The following is a 22,090-nucleotide window of genomic DNA, read 5'->3' on the forward strand; positions in this document are numbered from 1 at the left end:
AGTAGAATGAAGAAAACAGAATACGAATAAGAACATGACGTGGTATCTGAATTCTTATTTTCAGAATTGTTAAATTAAGTGACCTCAGTGGGATTCACTAAATATTACTGATTTCTATGAGTAATTTAAATATATTCTGAGTGATGACAAACTTCAGTAATTGATTCCACTGGGCTGCTGTTTTCATTTTGCAATTGTAAAATGTTATAGTTACTGGCTTAATAATGCAAAGAAGCTGGTTCTTTTTCTAGGATATAAAGAAACATAATGGTGGAATAATGAATACCAAAGACAGTGGAAAAAAAGAACATGAGAACTGATCTTCAATAGGATCAAACCCATGTCCACTGTGTGCAAGACAGGCCCCTTAGCTGCTGATAGCTGAAATATCTCCAGCCCCAGGAAGCCAAGGACTTCTAAGGAAGTCAAGTGACTGATGACCACACTCATATTCTCAAAATGGACCAAAGTAAATGGACCATTTACTTTGCCAGAAAACCAACAGCTTCTGATTCACTCTGGCCACCAAACCCAGATCTTGGTTTCTACCCAGTGCAATTTCCTGGCAACAGAGAAAGATGTTCTATGAAAAATTACTCTCAAAGAAAATTTGTAAGGTAAGCATGGCCATTAGGCCATTATAGGAAAGAAGGGGCTAAACATTTCAGAATCCTGATCCTTAAGATGGCAGAACTCATTAAGGCGATAAAGATCTGCCTAGCAACACTAGGTGAAAAGATCTGGCTGCAATCCAACTAAATGAAAACAAGCACATAATCCTCTCCCTGATAAGAGATGTCACAACCATCCTGTTATTCGTCGATTGCCTCGAGCAGGCCCAGTAATGTCTCTTCATCCTAGCCCTGAGATTTTTTTAAAAAGTGCCATATTCAAGGCTCTTTCAGAGTTAGGAGAATGAGACCCTTCATTGTTACTGGTATATGGCATATTGGGTATGCCACGGGGAGTTTGCCAGACTCTGCAGTGTGGGCAGGTTACATTCGGTAGCCTGCCAGTTTGTCCAAAGTAGGAATGAGATGATAAGATGTTACGCGGCCGCAAATGCGGGGCACGCTTTATGAGCTGGGTTTTATAGAAGAGAACAGCGCAGAGTCTCCTGCCCCCGCGCCTGGCTGTCCTCGCCAGGGCCCCATGGAGGGGAGCGGGTTGAGTTTTCCTCCCCGCCCCGACCAGGGCTCCGGCAGCCGAAGACCTCCAAACAAGCCACCACCATGCTGAGACCACACTCTGATAAGAGATAGCTGGAGAATTTAGCATGGTGATACTGTCTTTTCCTTACAGAATCAGTATATGATCTCCTCTAATTAGAAAAATACCAATGCAGTTTTAAGCAACTGTTGGCCCCTTGAACATTATTGCCAACAGTCATAGTTTGAACTTAAAGGTCAGCGTTATTCACTCCATTAATTAATGCTTAAGTAAATAAATTTGTGATTATAGGATATGTTTCCTTTTTCTACCAAATTTCTAAGTTTGCATTCGAATTAGATTCAATAGAACTTACATGTTTTACTACCACAATTTCAAATCCTCCCTAGAAGAGCAGGAGGGAACATCTGATGTTTGTTTCATTGACATCCTGAAGTATTTGTTGTATATAGATTTTAAAGTGATCAATTCATTGAATTAAAGTGAAAAATTGGAAATAAATAGCATCTCCAAACAATTGGAGTACTAGATGGCCATTTTAAAGAAAAAGACTGAGTTGAGTGGACTAACATTCAGAGGTGATCAAGACATTTAGTAAGAAAAATGTGCAGAATTCTAAGTGTGTGTATGCCTAAATCTATATAATACACGGCATCTATGCTCAGAAAAGTACAGGAGGCAAGTCACACATTGTAACTGTGTTTGGTCAAAAGGGTTCAACGGGGAGGGGTACAGAGAAGGGGAACTTCTTTTTCTTTCTAGGTTTTGAGTCATGCCTGGCTGTAGTTCAGGACTTCCTCCTGGCTCTGTGGTTGGGGGGTCACTCCTGGTAGGTAGTGATCAGGGGAAACCATATGTGGTGCTGAGGATTAAACCCACGTCAGCCGCTTACATGGAAGCACCTCAAATGCCGTGCTCTTTCTCTCTGGTGCTTGCTTTGGGAAATCAAGCCAGACAAAAACCTCTAGTCTCTTAGTCAGTGTTTCCTGGTATGAACGCTACTATTTCTGGGTTGGGGAGAGGGGGCACTTAAAATATTCTTGGAGGTAGTAGCTTTAGGTTGAGTGAGGTAAGGGTAAAGGGGTACTTTGTGGGTTTGGAGGGGTTTTGGGGTTTTTTTTTTGCTTTTTGGGTCACACTTGGCGATGCACAGGGGTTACTCCTAGCTCATGAACTCAGGAATTCTCCTGGCAGTGCTCAGAGGACCATATGGGATGCTGAGGATCGAACCTGGGTTGGCCACATGCAAGGCAAACGCCCCACCCGCTGTGCTATCACTCTAGCCCCTGAAGGGTTATTTTGTATTTTTTTTTTTTACTGAAAGTAGATTTCCAGAATAAGCAATAATTTTTCTCCCCGCCTGAAAAGTAGGCAGCAGGTCAGTTAAGTGTGGGAACCACTCGGCCCATGGATACAGAGTCCTTGATGCCGAGTCCTGGTCTATATGCTCTGCTAACTTTACCTTTGGTAAGATACTCAGGTAAGTGGACTCGCTGGAAGCTTTCAGAAAGGCAGAGGAGGCTGGCGTGGGGCTTCTGAGCAGCTCATCATTCCTGACGCTCCTGGAGGACAGGAGGCTGGCATTGCTCTGGCAGAGGCTCCCAAAGGCTGACAAGTCTGCGTCGTGCAGAGAACCTTTCCGGTGGCACCTGTATCTGAGGTCGGAGCTCACCAGGGCGTCTTCAAACACAGACTCCTCGTCAGAGAGCTGCAGCTTCTCCAGCTCCTTATTGATCTTCTGCACATCTGCCACAGTGGTGCCGGGGGACACGCGGCTCTCGGGCTTTGTGTATTCAGCACAGAGACTGAGGATGGTCTCCAGACGCTGTCTCTCCTGGAACACAGAACACCAGGGCAAGCTTAGAGTCTGTGAAGTGATGACCACTGCCAGTTAAAAGACTGAAGACTCACAACCACAACCACGTCTAGGCGAATTTCATCCCACAACACCCAGTCCCTCAGCTAGTGAGGATTTTTTATCATCTCTGATAGATACATTGAAGGATACAGATAAAGCCTGGGCTAGCAATGACTGATTTTTGTCCCTAACTCAATTCCATCTCTGCCCTTCTTTGTATACTCCAGTGATGGCCTTGCAGTACTCAGAGGGCCCATCTAGTTTTGAACGCAATGAGAAATTTTGAGCTCCATATACTTCAAAACATCATTCCTCTGCACACATTCTATGTCCAATAATATTTAGCTTTTTCATCACTATGGGCTGGAGCGAGAGCATAGCAGGTACGGTGTTTGCCCTGCATGCGGCCGACCCGGATTAGATTTCTCCTTCCTTCTTGGAGAGCCCGACAAGCTACTGAGAGTATCCCACCCGCACGGCAGAGCCTGGCAAGCTCCTCGAGACGTATTCAATATGCCAAACACAGTAACAACAAAGTCTCACAATGAAAACATTACTGGGCCCACTCCAGTAAATCGGTGAACAATGGGAGAACAGAGCTACAGTGCTCATCACTATAGACATTGGTACGAGAATAATTCTTTAACTTCCTATGCAAATATTATTCTACTACTAGACACAAAGGTAAAAATGCTCCTGAAAGAATATTTTCTTCTAAAGAGCATAATTGGCTCTTCAATTTCTTGTTTGTTTGCTTTGGACCCCACCCAGAGGTGCTCTGGGTTTGCTCCTGGCTCTGCACTCAGGGATCACTCCTGGCAGAGAATAGGGGACCATCTGAGATACTGGGGCCCAAGTAGGGTTGGCCGCATGCAAAGCAAATATCCTACTTGCTGTACTATTTCTAAAGTCCTTCAATTTCCTTTAAATATTAAAAAAAAAATAAAAACTTAAAAGAATGTCTAATCATCCTATAAAGATCTTTTCCACCAATAAAGGTCATTTCCACCCATGAGTAACTAAAGTTATTTAAAAGGTGGTAGGGCCAAAAAGATAGTACAGTGGGTAAGTACAAGATAGTACAGCCTTGCATGCAGCCTTCCCGTCCTCAGAAGAAAAATGAAAAAAGCGAGGAGACAGGAGCCTGTGAATAGTCCAGTGGAAACAGTTCCTGCCTTAGAGCCAGAGACCGGTGAGGCCTCTGGTTCATTCCCTGGCACTTCTTCTCTGCCCAAGGGCCACAATCCTGGCTTTGCTTCTGGAATCCTTGCTACTACAGTTGCAGGTGTGTATGAACACAATGGTAGTGTGTGCCCTCCTGCAAGCAATGGACCTAAAAAGCATAAGCAGCTTTACCAAGTGTACGACTGCAGGCGACCTCGCTGTCTAAGTACCACCAAGTATGCAAGCACAGAATCGAATGTATGAGCCTCTAGTTAGCAGGTCACAGTAGCGACCACAGCAGCAGCGGCAGCAGCAGCACTGACAACCACAAAGAGAAGGAGGACAATTTGTTTGAAGTAGGAATGTCACATGGAAATGAAAACTATTTTGAATCAAGTCAGGACAGAAAGGGACCATTGTACTCAAAGGCTGAGATCATTAAATGGTTGATTCATTAAGCTGGAAAAGAAAATGAGTCTATTTGTTTTAAAATATTATTGAGGGACAGAGAGATAGTGCAGAGCTTAAAGGCACTTGTCTTGCATGCAGCCTATCCTCGTTCGATCCCTGGCACCTCCTATGGTCCCCCAAGCACTGCCAAAAGTGATCCCTGAGCACAGATCGAGGCACAGCTTCTGGAAATTTCCAGGTATAGCCCAACACCCTTCCCACCACACCAAAAAGGAAATAAATAAAAGTAGGGTTGGAGAGACAGCACAGGGTTAAAATACTGGTCTTACATGTGGCTCGCCTCAGTTCTATCCCTGGTATCACATATGGTTTTCTAACCATTATTGGGAGTGACCCTGAGCATGGGGCTGGAAGTAGCCGCTAGCACCACTTAGACCAACACGTATCCAAATAAATAAACTAAAAATCAATTTAGAGATCATCAGTGTAGATAATGGTACCACTGACAATTTACCAAGCTCCCTATGCAATCAATATAGGTAGAATAAATGTGATTTTTTTTACCTCAAATAAATTCACTATGTATTTGTAAATAGTGGAATGTAAATTACAGAATGATGGTCATATACCTACACAGCACTTTTGGGTAGGGAACTTTAACATTTAACATATATACTACAATGAAAAGAGAATTAAAAAACCTAAGACACTTTTTCCAAACTGGTCATCAGTAATGAAATAGAAAATCTATAAGCAGCATAGGGCTGCTGTTTTCCATTTCTAACTGCAATTCCTTCATAATGACAAAATTCCAAAGGCAGTTCGCACTTTATTAGTTGAGTAAGTATCAAATAGAAACATAACACCTGGTTTCTGTTAAATACATAAATAGAATGACAAGATAGAATCTATTAAGTTTCACTTGACTTTGATCTTTCCTCTAAAGTCAGCCTCCACATGTCCCTCCCCCCCCTTTCCACCCCCCATCGCAAATGCTTGATCAAAAGGACTATTTAACTGCTTCCCAGACTTCCCACCTCCCTTTCACTGCCCGGGCTTCTGGATTCCAGCTGCAGTTCAGTCCTCACGGTCTCTTCCCACGGCAGACACACATAGCTGTGCCACCTCATCCTGGTGCTTCTGCACCCTTGTCTACCAGGAGCCCTGCTGTTTATTTATCTCCACAGCTGCCACCAGTTGCCAAGCCCTTCCCACTTCAGCTTCAGGAGTAGGGGCTGTGAGGGTGGGGGGAGGGAGGGAAACTGGGGCTGTACAACACTCAGTGCCTTATTCTACGCTTCTCCAGTAATATGGGAAAGTTTACATGGGACCATAAGAGCGACAAGAACACGCAGTTAATTTGCACCCTTTCTCTCAACAGAATCTACACTAAAGGTAATCTCCAAAGGAAGTTTCTTTTTCTGTCATTTAGGTAAAATAAATTGAAGAATTTAAACTCAGTCTTTTCTTATAGCTGCATATCAGAATGCGAATAAATGTCACACGATAACCACCGGTGACATTGGAGGTTATGTGAAAGTTGTCAACTTCCATTTCCTAAGGCTCTAATGAAGTGTGGTCTTGAAAGCAGACAAGGTACCTTGTCTAGCTAGTAATACGTAGTTAAATTTCTCCCACATGTGCCCAAAATAGTTTCTTTTGCTGCAAGTGCTATTGCTTAATTCTAGAGGGAATAAATGATCCAGGCCTTAAGACGAATGTTATTTCAGACAGTGAAATGCAGTATTCAAAGGCTTATGCAGGAAGTTTGGTCTACTGGTATGTACTTCTCTCTATTCTTATCACCTCGTTCACAGCCAATCTGCCCAGGCTTGAATCACACACACATGCGGTACTGCTGCCCATGAGTCAAAAAGAAATTTAGGCCATGCCAAGACACATTGGTCTCATAAAAGCTGTACCAAAGAAAAATAAACTGATGATAAGAAGTACATCAGAAGTTTGCAAGGCATTTCAGAAAGCATTGCAAGAGGCCTTTTAAGGAAAGCTCTGAGCAGAATTTAATCTCATAAATTTATCTTTGCTTCACTCAAGTCTTGATTGAGATTTCAGAGTCTTTTTTCTCCATTTATTATTCAACATCATCCACCTTTAATGAACTAACATCAGCACTTCTGACCTGGACAGTTTGGAAACTCAACACAGGTACAACTAAGAGTTAAGCTGTATCATTAAAAGAAAACTAGACTGGCAAACCGAGAATCAAGCCATCTGAACTCAAACGCTAACGTTTTAATGTCTCATCTTCCACACTGCTTAGTTAGGAGCCCACATTCTTTGATGTCTCTAATTCCTACCTACCATTCTTTATACTGTTTTATTTTTTAGATTTTATTGAATCACGTGAGACACAGTTACAAGCTTTCAAGTTTGAGTTACAATCACACAGTGATCAAACATCCATCAGTGCACGTTCCCCACCACCAATATCCCCCTTACCCACCTCCCCCTGCCTCCTGGCAGACAATTTCCCCCATACCCACCGTTCTTAACCAAAACTGTAATGTGCATACTCTTGGAGAACCAAAAGTAGAAAGGCTAGATGCCTAAATGGCCCAACATATTGGTATTAAGGATTTAAAAAGTGGGTCACATTGAATACAATAATTTAAAATACATTTTTCCTCCCTTAAAAAAATCCTCTATATACTACATCAAAGAAAACTTTGAAGTGGGTATAAGATCTTAAAAGACGTATGGAAGTGAAATGGTGTGCAGGCCTTCCCTTAGCAAGTCTTTTTTTTTTTTTTTAAGTTGTGGGCTGTGTATGTTTTTGACCACATTTCAAAGGAATGTGTCTGGCTGGGTGTCTGGGGTTGCTTCGCTGTAGTTCACAGCCCTGTCAGAAGCCTCATCCATCTCCCGTCCCTCCATGTAATCACCAGCAGCCAGTCTCTGCCAGAGCACTGTAAATGTGATGCAGAAAATCAACTGTTGGTACTTAAGCATAAGTGAAATCTTTGTTAAACTCCTCTTGCTATAATAAATATGTCATGTCACATATTGCACAAAAGAAAAGGTAAATCTCTAATAATCAGAAGTACTTTAGTTGAAATATGATCTTTTTCTTCTTTTTGGGTTCAAGTTCTTGGCATTGATGCACAAAGATACTTTCCTAAACCCCCCTTTACAGACGTGCCCTTGACCCTCCCCCGACCCCTATGTTCACTCTGGCTCAACATTTCATCCCTCCCACCCCTACCCGTCATTTATTAATTGACAGCGCTCTAGTGTGTACTGCTAATTCCATTAGTATCACCCATATTCTTGAAAGGTGTTTATTCCCCCCCTAGAATACCTAACATAACATAGGAGCCTGAGTGAGAGAACAGTGGCAGGGCACTTGCCTTACATGCAGCAGACCAAGGTCTGATCCCCAACATCCCATATGATCTCTGAGAACTTCCAGGAGTGATTCCTGAGGGCAGATCCAGGAGGAAGTCCTGAGCATCAATAGGAGGACCCCTCCCACAAACAAAAAAAATCAAACCAAATTAAAAAAAAAGCACCCACATTCAATAAAAATAATAACAACACAAGAATACCTAACATAGGGCACAGGAAACAGTGCAGGAGCTAGAAGGCACAGATGCTGATTCACTCTCTAGCACCATATCACTGTATTGCCCCGAAAGGCCCAGAGCACTGCTGGGGTGGCCTTTGTGGCCCAGCACTGCAGGGCCTGATCAAGTCTGCATTCTCGAGCCCTCACTTTGAACAGTGGGCCTGACTGAATATCACTAAGAGTGATCACTGCTCAGGGGACACACACACACACACACACACACACACACACACACACATACACACACACACACACACACACAAAGTTCCTGTTATAATTGGTATGACTTTACTTCTCTTTTCTGTTAATCCTAAATATTTAATAGTACCATAATGTTCATTTCAATAAATATTTAGTTACTCTCTACTCAAAATACACTGGAATACAAAAAAGACAGTATTTCTGCAATCAAATCTTTAAAGGAGGCACAAATAGGAATGAATTAAAGAAATAGTAGCAATAGATTGACAGAAAATCTACAGGTTCACATACTAGGAAGCAATACACAAAAATTATAGAAAAACAGTCTGGGTCACATTCTTAGGGATAACTATGGGTTTGTGGTGGTCAGAGCATTTCTGTAAAAGGATCACACAAGCAAAGACAAAGTACTGTGGATACTACCTCCAGGTTCGGAAATCAGCAACTATTACATAGGGCCAGAGACAAGGGCTCTTCAGAGGAAGAGAGATGGTCTATACAGAGTCAACATTCTTCCACTTCTATAAGTCTCAAACTTAAATAAACTGTAGGAATAAAGTCATAAGATACACAAGTGAGTCTGGACCTCAGAGAGCAGAACGAGTTGATGGAAGGACAAGAAGAGGACATGCTGTCAGGACCAACACAGAATTTCCAGAATTCCTTGAACAAACAGTTGTAGCCATTAGGCAGAACATTTAAAAAGAGAAACAGAGCAGTGGTGAAAGGTCCTTTCGGTGGGTCTATTTATTTTTAGAGGCAAATCTGGGGGGCGGGGTGGGTAAATGATTGTCCTCTGTGTCAAAAGGAAAACAATTCTTTTATTCCCCATCGACAGAATCAGTCTGGCTATCAAACTTAATAGGAAGACAGTGAGGTTCTCTGGGACCACCTGACTATCACCAACAATGAGTTGGCTCAATTTTCATTTTCATTGAATCACTGTGAGATACAGTTACAAAACTTTCATGTTTGAGTTTCAGGCATATTATGATCAAACACTCATCCCTCCACCAGTGCACATTCTCCACCACCACTGTCCCCAGTGTACCCCCCTCCACTCCACCTCTATGGCAGACAATTTCCCCATACTCTCTCTACTTTGGGGACTATGGTTTGCAATATAGATACTGACAGGCTATAACGTTCGGTCCTTTATCTACTTTCAGCACACATCTCCCTTCCTGAAGAATTCCTCCAAACTATCATTGACTTAGTGATCCCTTCTCTATTTCAGCTGCCTTCTCCCCCAGCTCATAAGGCAGGCTTCCAACTATGGAGCAATATTCCTGGCCCTTGTGTCTATCGTCCTTGGGTGTCAGTCTCATACTAGGTTATTTTATATTCACAAATGAGTGCAGTCCTTCTATGTCTGTCCCTCTCTTTCTGACTCATTTTACTTAGCATGATACTCTCCATGACCATCCACTTATAAGCAAATTACATAACTTCATCATTCCTAACAGCTGCATAGTATTTCACTATGTAGATTTTAACTGCAGCCTAAACCCACCTCTCTCTACAGATATAGAAGTATGATAATAATGTCTCTAGGTAGGTTCTGTATATCTGCCTAAAGCATGACCAAATTGAAGGGCACTTTGGGGAACCCTTCATATTAGCAGTTTATGTCAAAAGTGAGGAAAATCTTTTTGTTTTTTTTAAAAAAGAGAACACTTTTCATTGGAGATGATACCCTTTGACCTTATCGTTGACTTTCATACTTACCTAAATATTGCCTTAGTATGTCTTTTATAATTTAGGATCTGATTAACAAATTGTACATTATATATATATATATATATATATATATATATGGGTTTTCATTGTTTGGTTTTGTAAACTACCTTCAAGGAATTAAGCTTAGTATCCAGCCATAAATTCTTTATTTTATAGACTAGCTATAAAGTCTTCTGGTCAGAAAAGCACTTTACTCTGCTGAATTTAGTTTAAACATGTGCACATGTGTGCATATGTTCCTTATCAGAAGAGTGGGGCTGGAAAGAGGCACAACTGACAAATAGAGAAAATTGGTTTTGTGTGACTGTATTTGTTCCAGAGACACCTGCAAGCTTGGTGGAGAAGTTACTAATAATGTGACAACTATTAGCAGGTCAACAAACATTTGCTGTGTGCAGATTACTGTTACATACACATATTCTCCCTCCAGAATAATGCATAGTCCTATAGACAGGGAGAGAAAGATACACACAAATAACTAGGATGCTTCAAATTGTTTATTTTTCAGTTTCTCAAATACATTGAAAATACCAAAATATACAGACGCACTGCCTAAAAGGCTATGAAGGCCATCATACTGAAACTTCTTTCCTCTACCTTTCATTCTTATCCCTCTGGTCTTTTCTTGATGTACCATTATGGCTAAAAGCATGGCCTGTGTATGGGTTTGAACCCTGGGGTTGAACGGCTTCGGTTTCTTCAATGTACCATTACAGTCAAAAGCATGGCACTGCTTGGGTTTGAACCTTGATCCCATAGTTACCTGTGTGATTCTGAGCAATTTACATGGCTTCTCTGAGTAGTACTTTCCCTATGGACAGCACAGATTATAAGAGAATCTTACCTAATGAAGAGGTCATGAGATCTAAAAATATCTATCTCTATCCATCTTTATCTATCCATCTTTATCTATCTATCTATCTATCTATCTATCTATCTATCTATCTCCATGGTTAGAACTTAGCATGATGCCTAGGCAAAAATAAACATAACAGGACTAGTGAGATAGTACAGTGCGTAAGGCACTTGCATCGCACATGGTCAACCCAGGTTCAATCCCCGCAACTGCACATGGTCCTCCAAACCTGCCAGGAGTGATCCCTTGGCTCAGAGCCAAGAGTAAGCCCTGAGCAAGAACAGGTGTGGCCCCCAAACCAAGAAATAAAGAATAAGGAAATAAATAAACATATCAGTTATCAAAAAAAAGAGGGTCTCAGTTTTCCTCAGGTAATGCCTCTGTCTGCAACCTTGCACTCATATTCCTACCACCATCCTGTGGCCTTGTTCTATCATCACTCTTATTTTCTCTATTTTCTCTTTTTTACCTGAAATTGTACTTAAACCACAACTCCCACTCAAGAAACAAGTTCTACTTTTCACTTCATCTAGTATACTCCCCTACTGTCTTCAGAGTCCCTGGTTCCTATAACCAAGCTGCTACATTTCACTTTGTTTCACTCTAGTCCTTGGTAATTGAAGGTGGTGGGAATCGTACTGCTTTTGTGCAGATTGAACCTACCCTGATATAGAAGGGATACCCTTGCTTCTCCAGAAAAATTTGGAATAAATTCAAAAACAAAACAAAACAAAACAGAAGCATTTTGAAATAAACATCAGGATTTTGATTTAAAAGTATGCTGTCTGTCTTTGTATTAGTATATTTGATTGCTTTGTGGGATAAATGGACTTCTCTCTCTTCCATAAAACTAAGGGACTCTCAGACTAGAATTTGTGCACAAATTAAGTGGAAATAACACAGATTTAGATGTATAGTTCTGGAACTGACCAGATCTTTGACCAAACATTTTCTATCAATCACAACTTTTGAATCTCTATTATCTGATTTGTAAAACAAAAATGATAAGTCTAGCACCAATTTGAGTTTCTAGGAAGAACTCAACAATTCAGCAAAGGTAATGTGTGTGAGAACATGTTATACACTTTTACTATAAAATCTATATTTGAGTCCTGCCACAGAGGCACTCAGTATTTGTTAATGATATGAGATGATGCCCATCAACAATATGAAGTTAAATAACGAACTGTCTTGCAGGTCCTTGGAAACTATCTCTAATGCTAGCTCACATGCAAATCTAAAAACTAAAACCCATCTCACAAATAAACTCAATCATTCTATATGTGTCCCTCTCCTTCTGACTCATTTCACTCAGCATGATACTCTTCATGTTCGTACACTTATAAGCAAATTTCATGACTTGTTTTTTTTCTAACAGCTGCATAGTATTCCACTGCATAGGTATATGATAGTTTAACCAGTCATCTATCAGGCTAACACCCAAGGACAGTAGAAAAAGAGCCAGAGGTTTGTGCCATGGTTGAAAGCTTACCTCAAATGCTAGGGGAGAAGTTAGTTGGGATAGAGAAGGAACCGTTATGACAAAGATAGTTGGAAATGATCAGTTCGAATAAGAACTGATGCTGAAAGTAGGTCAAGGAACAAATATGATAACCTCTCAGTATCTGTATTGAAAACCATAAAGCCTAAAAGGAGGGGATGGGAGAGTGCCTGCCATATAGACAGGTGGGAAGGGGAAGGGATGCAGGAGGGAAAGCGGGGACATTGGTGGTTGGAAATGTACACGGGTGGATGGATGGCTGTTGGAACATTGTGTGGCTGAAACCGGATTATGAACAGCCTTGTAACTGTATCTCATGGTGTCACTGTCACTGTTCTCCCGTTGTACATCGATTTTCTCAAGCGGTCCCAGTAACGTCTCCATCATGAGACTTTGTTGTTACTGTGTTTGGCATATCGAATATGTCACGGGTAGCTTGCCAGGCTCTGCCGTGCAGGCGAGATACTCTCGGTAGCTTACCGGGCTCTCCGAGAGGGGCAGAGGAATCGAACTCAGGTCGGCATGTTGGCTGCATGCAAGGCAAACGCCCTACTGCTGTGCTATTGCTCCAGCCCCATCTCATGCTGAGTCAATAAAAAAAATTAAAAAAACAAAAACTAAAACCCAAAGGCCAGAGAGAGAGTATATCGGGTAAGGTGCTTGCCTTGCATATAAAAGACCTGGGTATGATCCCCAATACCCTAAATGATCCTCCAAACACCATCAGGAATGATCCCTAAGTAAAAGCCAAGATTAACCCCCAAGCATTGCTGGTTGTGGCTGGTCCCAAAATAGAAGAAACAAGAAACACACACACACACACACACACACACACACACACACACACACACACACACCCTAAAACCCAAATTGTTTCAGGGAAAAATACGTAAAATGTGTTATAAATAGAAGTATATGTCTCCCCCCAAAATTCAAAATCTGTTGGGTGTTCCTGCCACTCTTTCTCATCCACTGACTCAAATTCCCTCCCTTGATGCCTTTGGCATCTACCCAGTGGTGACTGTAACTCAGGAAGAATCATTTTAGTCTCTCACTGCATTTGGTACCTCTATTTCCCTTAACACAGAGAAACATCTATTCCCTATACAACATTAAGTTCAGACAAATAGCTTCCAGATATAAGTACCCCACTCAAGTCCATCCTAGGTTCCGTGGCATACATTTCCCCCCTGATATAACTCCGGGATTCTATTTCACATTACCCCTGGTTCTACCTTAGAGAAGGATCAAGGTTCTACTTTATGAGTGTATGCATCATTCAAATACCTAAGAAGTTTATCATATCCTGCTTTTCATCATATTTAAAGGAAACTCAGTTCTTTTCATTTCATTTCATAAATCAATTCTTCACAGTCTAAGCATACTATTAAAAATGATTATTACTCATCATTGCGTCAATCTCTCTCAGACAATTACTACTATTATTTCTGGATGTGTCCCTCTATTACGAGCTTGCATTTTGATATATACATATATATATAAAGCATATAACTTTATGTATAAAGCATATAACTACCTACACATTTAATTCAATTAAAATGCTGTATGTTGTAGCAAATATGCTGGAACCTTTATTTTTACTTCTATCAAACATGTCCTAAAATATTACCACATGATTTTATTAATTATTTTACTTTTTTACTTTTTAACTCAAGAATATTTCAGATTGCTATTTCATCTCTCATGGTTGATTGCACTTTTTGTTAGATTTTTGTTGCTGTTTTGAGTGCACATCTGGCAGTGCTCAGGGATTACCTCTGGCTAGGGGCTCAAGGATCATGCCTGGTAGTCTTTGGGATCCATATGGAGTGCTGGGGATTGAACTCAGGTTGGTCACATACCAATAGCATTTCAGTTGTTGTTTTGTTTTGTTTTTTTTTGGCTTCTTGGGTCACACTCACCGCAGGGGTTACTCCTGGCTTTGCACTCAGGAATTACTCCTGGCGGTGCTCAGGGGTCCATATGGGATTCTGGGAATCGAACCCGGTTGATGGTGTGCAAGGCAAATGCCCTACCCACTATGCTATAGCTCCAGCCCCTGTTACTTGCATTTCTAAGGCAGACTCAATGTCTAATCATAAAGATCAGATAAATAATGAACTTCTTTTGTATTTTAATACTTTTCTGATGCCTTTTTGCAGCGTTTTGCCATTCAAAATTATCTGGCAGAAATGTGGGTTATGAAAAAATTTGCTTTTATAAAATATTAGTGGTGATATAAACTGTTCTTAAAATATATCATTTAAATAGAATGTCTCTTACAAATGACTTTACAACATTGCTACAACTCAGATAATTTAAGGGGGGAATAATGTACTTCTTCTGTAGGTTAAAAAACACTGTTATAAAGGGAAAGAATTCAGGAGTATAATCATAATTTCCACACAACTTCTAAGAAAAATACAGATGTTTCTCCTCTTACATGAATTGTTTCAGAAGAAAATCTACTACAAGTTCTAGAGTTTTATGTTAAAGAAATTATTTTATCTTTAACATTAAAGAAACACAGTAAAAAGAAGTGAGGTAGGGGCACAGTGATAGTACAGCAGGTAGGGGACATGCCTTGCACATGTTTAACCTGTGTTCAACCCTCAGCATTTCCATATCATTCCTCAAGCATCGTCAGGTGTAATTCCTGAGTACAGAACCAGAAGAGACACCTGAGCATTGCTGGGTGTGGTCCCAAAACAGAAAGAAAGAAAGAAAGAAAGAAAGAAAGAAAGAAAGAAAGAAAGAAAGAAAGAAAGAAAGAGAAAAAGGGAGGAAAGAAAGAAAGGAAGGAAGGAAGGAAGGAAGGAAGGAAGGAAGGAAGGAAGGAAGGAAGGAAGGGAGAGAGAGAAAGAGAGAGAGAAGGCAGTGGCTGGGGACTAGGAGAGCTGGGACAGGGTTGGGAGGCCCAGTGATGGGTACCGAGCACACAGGTTCGAGAGGGTGGTGCAAGGACCGGGCCTGGCCATCTTTCACAGGAACTGAGTTGCCAGCGCAGGACCAGAGAGGGAAGTCATTCACAGCATGAGGCAGCGTCAGGGGAAGGTTGAAGAGAGGCCTGGACATCTGGGAGGGACCAGAACCCATCTTCTTTATCTGTACAATAAACTCTAACCTTTAATTTACTAAATTTTTTATGCAAATCTTTCATACAATTCTCTAGAACCCACCGGTGCAGGAAAATCCACGTTTGTGCTAACACTATGAACAACTTTGTAAACCATGGTGTTTAATAAAGTAAAAAAATAAAATCAAGGGGCTGGAGTAATAGGTAGGGCGTTGGCCTTGATCATTGCCAACCAGGGTTCGATTCCCAGCATCCCATATGGTCCCCTGAGAGCCACCAGGGATAATTCTTGAGTGCAGAGCCAGGAGTAACCCGTGCATTGCCGGGTGTGACCCAAAAGGCAAAAATAAATAAATAAATCAAAATTATTTTACATAAAGAGAATTCAACAGAACTCTGAAGCACATCATTTGTTTTAACCAAATTTACAGTCTACTTTTATTTTTCCTTGGATTAACTGCATTAACAGAGCAGGATTTTTCCCCCTCAAAAATCATTAACAAGAGGGTATGGTGCCGCCAGCAGGTGAATCTGTACCTGTGAGGCAAGTGCATCAGCAGCCTGATGGTGCCTACAGACTTCCATATACCCCAAAATTGCTGCTGTGCCTTTGGCCAGACCCCAAAAACTTGGGGGTAAATTTTACTAAGAAAGTAAATGGCCAAAAGTTAAGTATGTGGGAAACACACCCACAAACCACCTCCGGCTCAGCTATATAATGGCTCTCTGGTTCCTGATTGAACTGCTTAATGGCCATGATCCCAGAGACTCAGAAACAAATCTCGAAACCCAGCGGCTTTTGTTTGAAATGCATCCGGTCCCTGCAGGTCCCTGCAGTAGGTTACCGATGCTGGGCCAACCCAGGTGGGAATAGGTTTCATGCCTTGGCCTGTTACCCCTGGCGGCCCTGTGGCTGCCATTCTCCAGACGCCACTGGACAGTCATGTTTGGGCCTGTAGTGATGAGACATTTGGGGACTCACGGGATGGGGGTGGAGCCGGTCCTGTCCTCCCCACCCCAACAAGACCCCAAGTCATCGCCCACGAACGGCCTCTCTGGCTCCTGATCAAGCTGCTTAATGGCCATGATCCCAAAGACTCAGAAACAAATCTCGAAACCCAGTGGCTTTTGGCAGAAATGCGTTCGGACCCCACAGTACATTACTGTCGCTGGGCCACCCCAGGGGGAAAAGGGTGTTGTCACTCCGCCTGCTCTCCCTTGGCGGCTCAGTGGCCGCCATCCTCTAGAGGCCATTGGACAGTCAGGATTGGGCCCATAGTGATGAAACTTGTTGAGCCTCACGGGATGGGGGTGGAGCCGGTCCTGTTCTCCCCACCCCAACAAGACCCCAAGTCATCGCCCACGAACGGCCTCTCTGGCTCCTGATCAAGCTGCTTAACAGCCATGATCCCAGAGACCAGGAGCAAATCTCAGAACCCAGCAGGTTTTGGCAGAAAACCCTCCAGATTTAAGTGTTGAAATTTCATAATTTCAAAATCGCGCAGCCACTACCGCAGCCACGTGACATCATGTTATTCATAACCAGCAATAGAAAACAAATTGTCTACTGTTGCCTTTTTGGCAGATCTGAGTGTTGGGGTAAAATCTCAAATAATAATTGTGGGTCAGGTGTCAAAATATTGAATGTGATCAAAGTAGAGAGAGAGTAATGTGGAAATCATCTGCCCCACAGGTAGGGGGAGGGTGTGGGATGAGGGTACACTGGGGTTGTTGGGGGTGGAGAATGGGCACTGGTGAAGGTACGGGTGTTTCATTGTATGAAACTTAGACTCGAAAGCTTTTTAACTGCTCTCATGGTGATTCAATAAATAAAATTATAAAAAATGAAAAAAAAAGTAAGGTAGAGTTCATGCACAATTCAATCAGCGAATCAGTGGCTGAATAAGTAGCAGTACTCTTACATAAAAATATTTAAAAAATCATTAACATGGCTATAAAGCATAATCTATTAAAATTTAATAATTTTTATGAAATACACAATTTTGTTTCATTAAAACTATTGTCTCAGAGGTACCAAAACTAAATATTCACATTTAAAAACCTATGCAGAGAAAGAGATAGATAAATAGATAGCTAGAGAGAGAGAGAGAGAGAGAGAGAGAGAGAGAGAGACAGAGAAAGAAAGAGAGGAAGAGAGCTACTTTAATCACAAAGAAGTCATTAGGGGTTAAAAAAAAAAGTAGGCAATTCCAAAAAAGCAAAGAAAGATAGGCTGGATTATCTGAAAGTACTATAAACCAACTATTTGTGTGAATTATATTTTATGGCATGATGCAAAATAGTATATATGGAAATGCAAAGTAAACAATGGCATGTCTTCTCTCTGTACTTGAGATGTTAGGAAAATGACAAATTGTTCTTTTTCTCAGAACAACGTTTAAAATTATACTTCTCAGTCTAAATGACTTTAAACCTTGTTCTTTACCTCCTAATAGAAAAGAGTGTCTTTCAAAATTCTATTTCTGTGTTACTCCACAACACAGAGGAAATTCAGAGAACTAGCCAGTATAATCACATTTCTATGAATTTTGTTCGTGAGCTTTATGAATAATGAATCTTGCCTTCCCATTTAAAAAGTGAGGTTTTTCTCTATAATTAAAATTGTGACGCAGATAACCTCCTTTAATTTGAATTTACCATCAACATTTAGCACAAGAATATTAAACTAGGTTAAGCTTCGTAAGTCCCTCAATTCTGGGCAGGGATTTTTAAATGTGTGGCACCATCAAGAGGCAGTTGATTGTACTGCCACTGTATGTGACAGGATCCTAAGGCTTATTTTCAGCAACAAAGACCCAAAGGCAACTTAACAGGAGAGCAGATCCACACAATTATGTGGGGGTGGGCGAGCACTGAGAGGAAAGGGTGTTGTGGTCCTTGGGAGAGGGTGGTGGGCACACAGGTGTTGGAATTATGGGCATGAGGAACCATTTTAGCTGTACTGTAAACTGCAGAATTTCAGTCAATTAAAAAAAATTTGTGGCAACAGAATTTTTTTGTGACAGAATTACATTAATTTTGGCTCTGCTTTGCCAGTGTAGAGGTGTAGCGTAATTAGATTATTAGCAAGTTTTAGTTTTTTACTTTCTTGTTCTTTTCCTCCCCAGCTGGAGGAGGAGAAAAAGCTATGCTAACTTTTTCGGTTAATGAGGAAAAAATAGAAATCCTAATTTGCTAATAATTAATGTTCTTCGATATTTCCTAATATCCAAATGACAGGAATTTGCTATTTAAAAGATAAAAGATAAAGCGTTTTACTCTCTAATTATCCAAAATGATCTGACCATAAACACAAGTCTTCATTCTATTAATACTGGACATAGAATTATTCTAGTTTACTGGAAATAAAAGAAGTCAGCTTAGAGAATGGATAGGTGATTTTGGCAAGAGAGAATCAACAGCTGAATCTCACGATGCCCAATAGACCAATGAATTTATATATATATATATTTTTGGGGGGGTCACATCTGGCAATGCACAGGGGTTACTCCTGGCTCTGCACTCAGGAATTACCCCTGGCAGTGCTCAGGGGACCATATTGGATTCTGGGAATCGAACCCGGGTTGGCTGCATGCAAGGCAAACGCCCTACCCGCTGTGCAATTGCTCCAGCCCCAATTTATAATTTTTTTAATCCTCTTAAAAGTTTTTCTCCTTATACAAAAATTTAAGATTACATATATGGCTCAAATTTATGGCCTAAATTATATTCCTCAGATAGACTCAACAAATATCCAACTGTGAGTGAATAAAGACAGAGAATACTAGAAAACAATTTGTTTTAAACACTAGAACCAAGATAAGCAAGTCTCCACAGAAATCAGCCAGTCTAAGACGAATGCTGAATCAGAAGAATCAAGTGATCAATTACTGTAAGACCCATATACTTTAATTCAGAGTATAAGTAGACTTATCATTTTAAATATCCTTTTAAAAAGTTGGAGACATTGAGTCTATTTGGTTAGGAAAGCCACTTCCCAGCCCCACTGGCAATTTCACTGGCTCACATCCCACTGGTGGAAACATATTTTTTTTTTTCCAATTAAAACTATAGTCCGGATGTAGCAGAGGAAGTGCCACATCAGGATCTCAGGAAGGAGATCCCTTTTAAGTCAGACGGGAGGCCCAAATAGTTTTCAATACTTAAGCTTGCGTGTGAATTTCAAATACATTCTTATGGTGAAAATGGATCGCATTACAGCTAGGCAACAGTCTGCACTCATATTAACAATGTCCACTCTGCTCTCACCCAAGAGATGCTGTCAAGTTTTTTTGCACATTTCAGCATAGGCCTGAAATGTCCAAGATGACTTTGGGGGTCAGGAGTCCTGAGGAAGGGGAAGCACTAAATTGGTAGAAAAGTTGAAGTGTAACTTTCACTGCATCTTGCTCAAGCTTCTTGAGTTTCCAAGCAGTTTTTCCTAATTACAAAATTTACAAGAGTTTATATTATCTGTCTGTTCTCTGGTCTGTAAGTTTCCGTATCTTACCACTAAGAAAACCAGTGAACATAAACACTTACATAATAGTATAACTCTTTAAAGATCATCAATTACAATTTGTTTTTAGTTTTTGGACTACAGCCAACAATGCTCAGGACTTACTTCTAGTTCTGTGCAGAGGGATCAATCCTGGTGGTGTCAGGGAACCACATGTGATGTTTGTAGAACCTTATGTGGTGTTGGGGATTGAACCAGGGTCTGACACATGCAAGGCAAGTGCCTTAACCCTTGTATTATCTCTCTGGAGCTCAATTACATTTTTTATTAATTTTATTTATTTTTTTATTTTGCTTTTGGGGTCACACCCGGCGATGTACAGGGGTTACTCCTGGCTCTGCACTCAGGAGTAACTCAGGAGTTACTCCTGGCGGTGCTCAGGGGACCACATGGGATGCTGGGAATCGAACCTGGGTTGGCCGTGTGCAAGGCAAACGCCCTACCCGCTGTGCTATCTCTTCAGCCCCATTTTATTAATTTTAGAAACATCAAATCTATGGCCTGTTCAATAGCATTGCAAGCAAGCAAGCCTTTTGAATTTTGCTACTGTAGTTTTTTTGTATGAGCATTAATCCTTAGAATGCTACAAACATTTTAAATTTTAAACAAACCTCACTTTTTAATTTTTAGTTAAAACTTAGAAAAGAATTTCCTCTTTTCTGGAAGTGAGAAGTTATGCATTTATGCAGAGATATTTGCATTCTTTATTGTATAGAACTTTGCTGTTACCTAAGTGCATAATCTTAAATTTGAGATATCTGGGAATAAGCTGCAGCCTAGAGCCACCAAATAAAGACAGTCAGGTTAAATATCATGAATGTGAATCAAAAACATTCATTTGCTCTTTGTAAAAACAACTATGTAATATCTCTCATGCTCCGGTCAGCTGGTTAGGAGGTGGGTATATAGCTGTGAGCAAAACACACATGGTCCTAGAGTCTTGCAACATAAAATTTCTTTTAGCAGCGCAGTGCTTTAGAGAACCATTAGAACAAAACACCTTCCAAACAGTAGAGAATTGCTGATGCAAACATTTCACATTTCTAAATAATCACTATGGAAATACTACCAGGATCCATGAAAGGATACCAGCTTTATCTTCTAAAGAAAGAATATATTAAAAAGAAAATGGAAAAATTTATTCCATGGTGCCTCACTGCAAGTTTGAGAAATGAGTATCAAGTGTGGTCCTGCATGGGTTCCAAAGAGTGACAAAGCTACTTATCAAGGCACTGACTCATGAGCTGGAAAGAAAATACTGAAATGCTGCAATACAGTTAAGGAAACCCACTGGTTTTCCACAGCAGTGTACAGATGCTTTCAGCAGTGTAACCCAAAGAGTTACACATAGCAGAAATGGAGTTAAGTTTTGGTATATTTCTATATTACTAGAGAGGATGCAGATATCAAATAAGGTGAATAAAAGAATACCCTGTCTACTTTATTGTGATCTCCACAACTTCTAGACCATTTTGACTTGCATCCTAGCACTATAGTGATAACTTGTCCATCCAAGTAATATCCTTTACTTGGAAAACACTAGGAAGTTTATACAACCACTGGCCAGCCCCAAAAGATGCCACAAGTCTATGAACTGAGTGCAGACTTCATACTCACAGAACACTCCCCTGACCTCACTTGCACCCAGTAACTTTTCGTTTTGAATATTTTCTAGCAAGGCTTGATATCTGGTTTCTAAAATCATTTTTTAAAAAAAGAAGAAAGGAAAAACTGGCATAATGACGAAAGCAAGAATTGGCAGCTGAGTCAAGAAAGAAGACGGAAAATTATTTTTTAAGAAAAGTAAGTATCTCAAAGAGCAGACAGTTGGAAGCTATTCAATGTAGACTCAAACTGAATTATTATACCTCCATATTAGGTCCTTGTGGGTTCATAATTATGTTTCAACCTTTGAGTTTTCAAATTAAGATTGAAATTTCTTTTTAAAGATCCTGATGAGGGCCAGAGAGATGATATAACCAGTAGGGTGCTTACCTGCTGTTGGGTT

General features: G+C 40.7%; 1 protein-coding gene across 1 annotated transcript in view; it reads right to left on the reverse strand.

The window, feature by feature from the left end:
• PHLDB2 (pleckstrin homology like domain family B member 2) overlaps positions 1 to 22,090 on the reverse strand; it is a 117,715-nt gene that overhangs the window by 66,779 nt on the left and 28,846 nt on the right. The window contains exon 3 of the mRNA XM_056109422.1: positions 2,633 to 3,004. Within this exon, the coding sequence (XP_055965397.1) occupies positions 2,633 to 3,004 (372 nt within the window). The remainder of the gene's footprint in view (positions 1 to 2,632; positions 3,005 to 22,090) is intronic.

Source organism: Sorex fumeus, unplaced genomic scaffold, assembly GCF_029834395.1.
Source record: "Sorex fumeus unplaced genomic scaffold, SorFum_2.1 ptg000265l, whole genome shotgun sequence".
Taxonomy (NCBI): Eukaryota; Metazoa; Chordata; class Mammalia; order Eulipotyphla; family Soricidae; genus Sorex; species Sorex fumeus.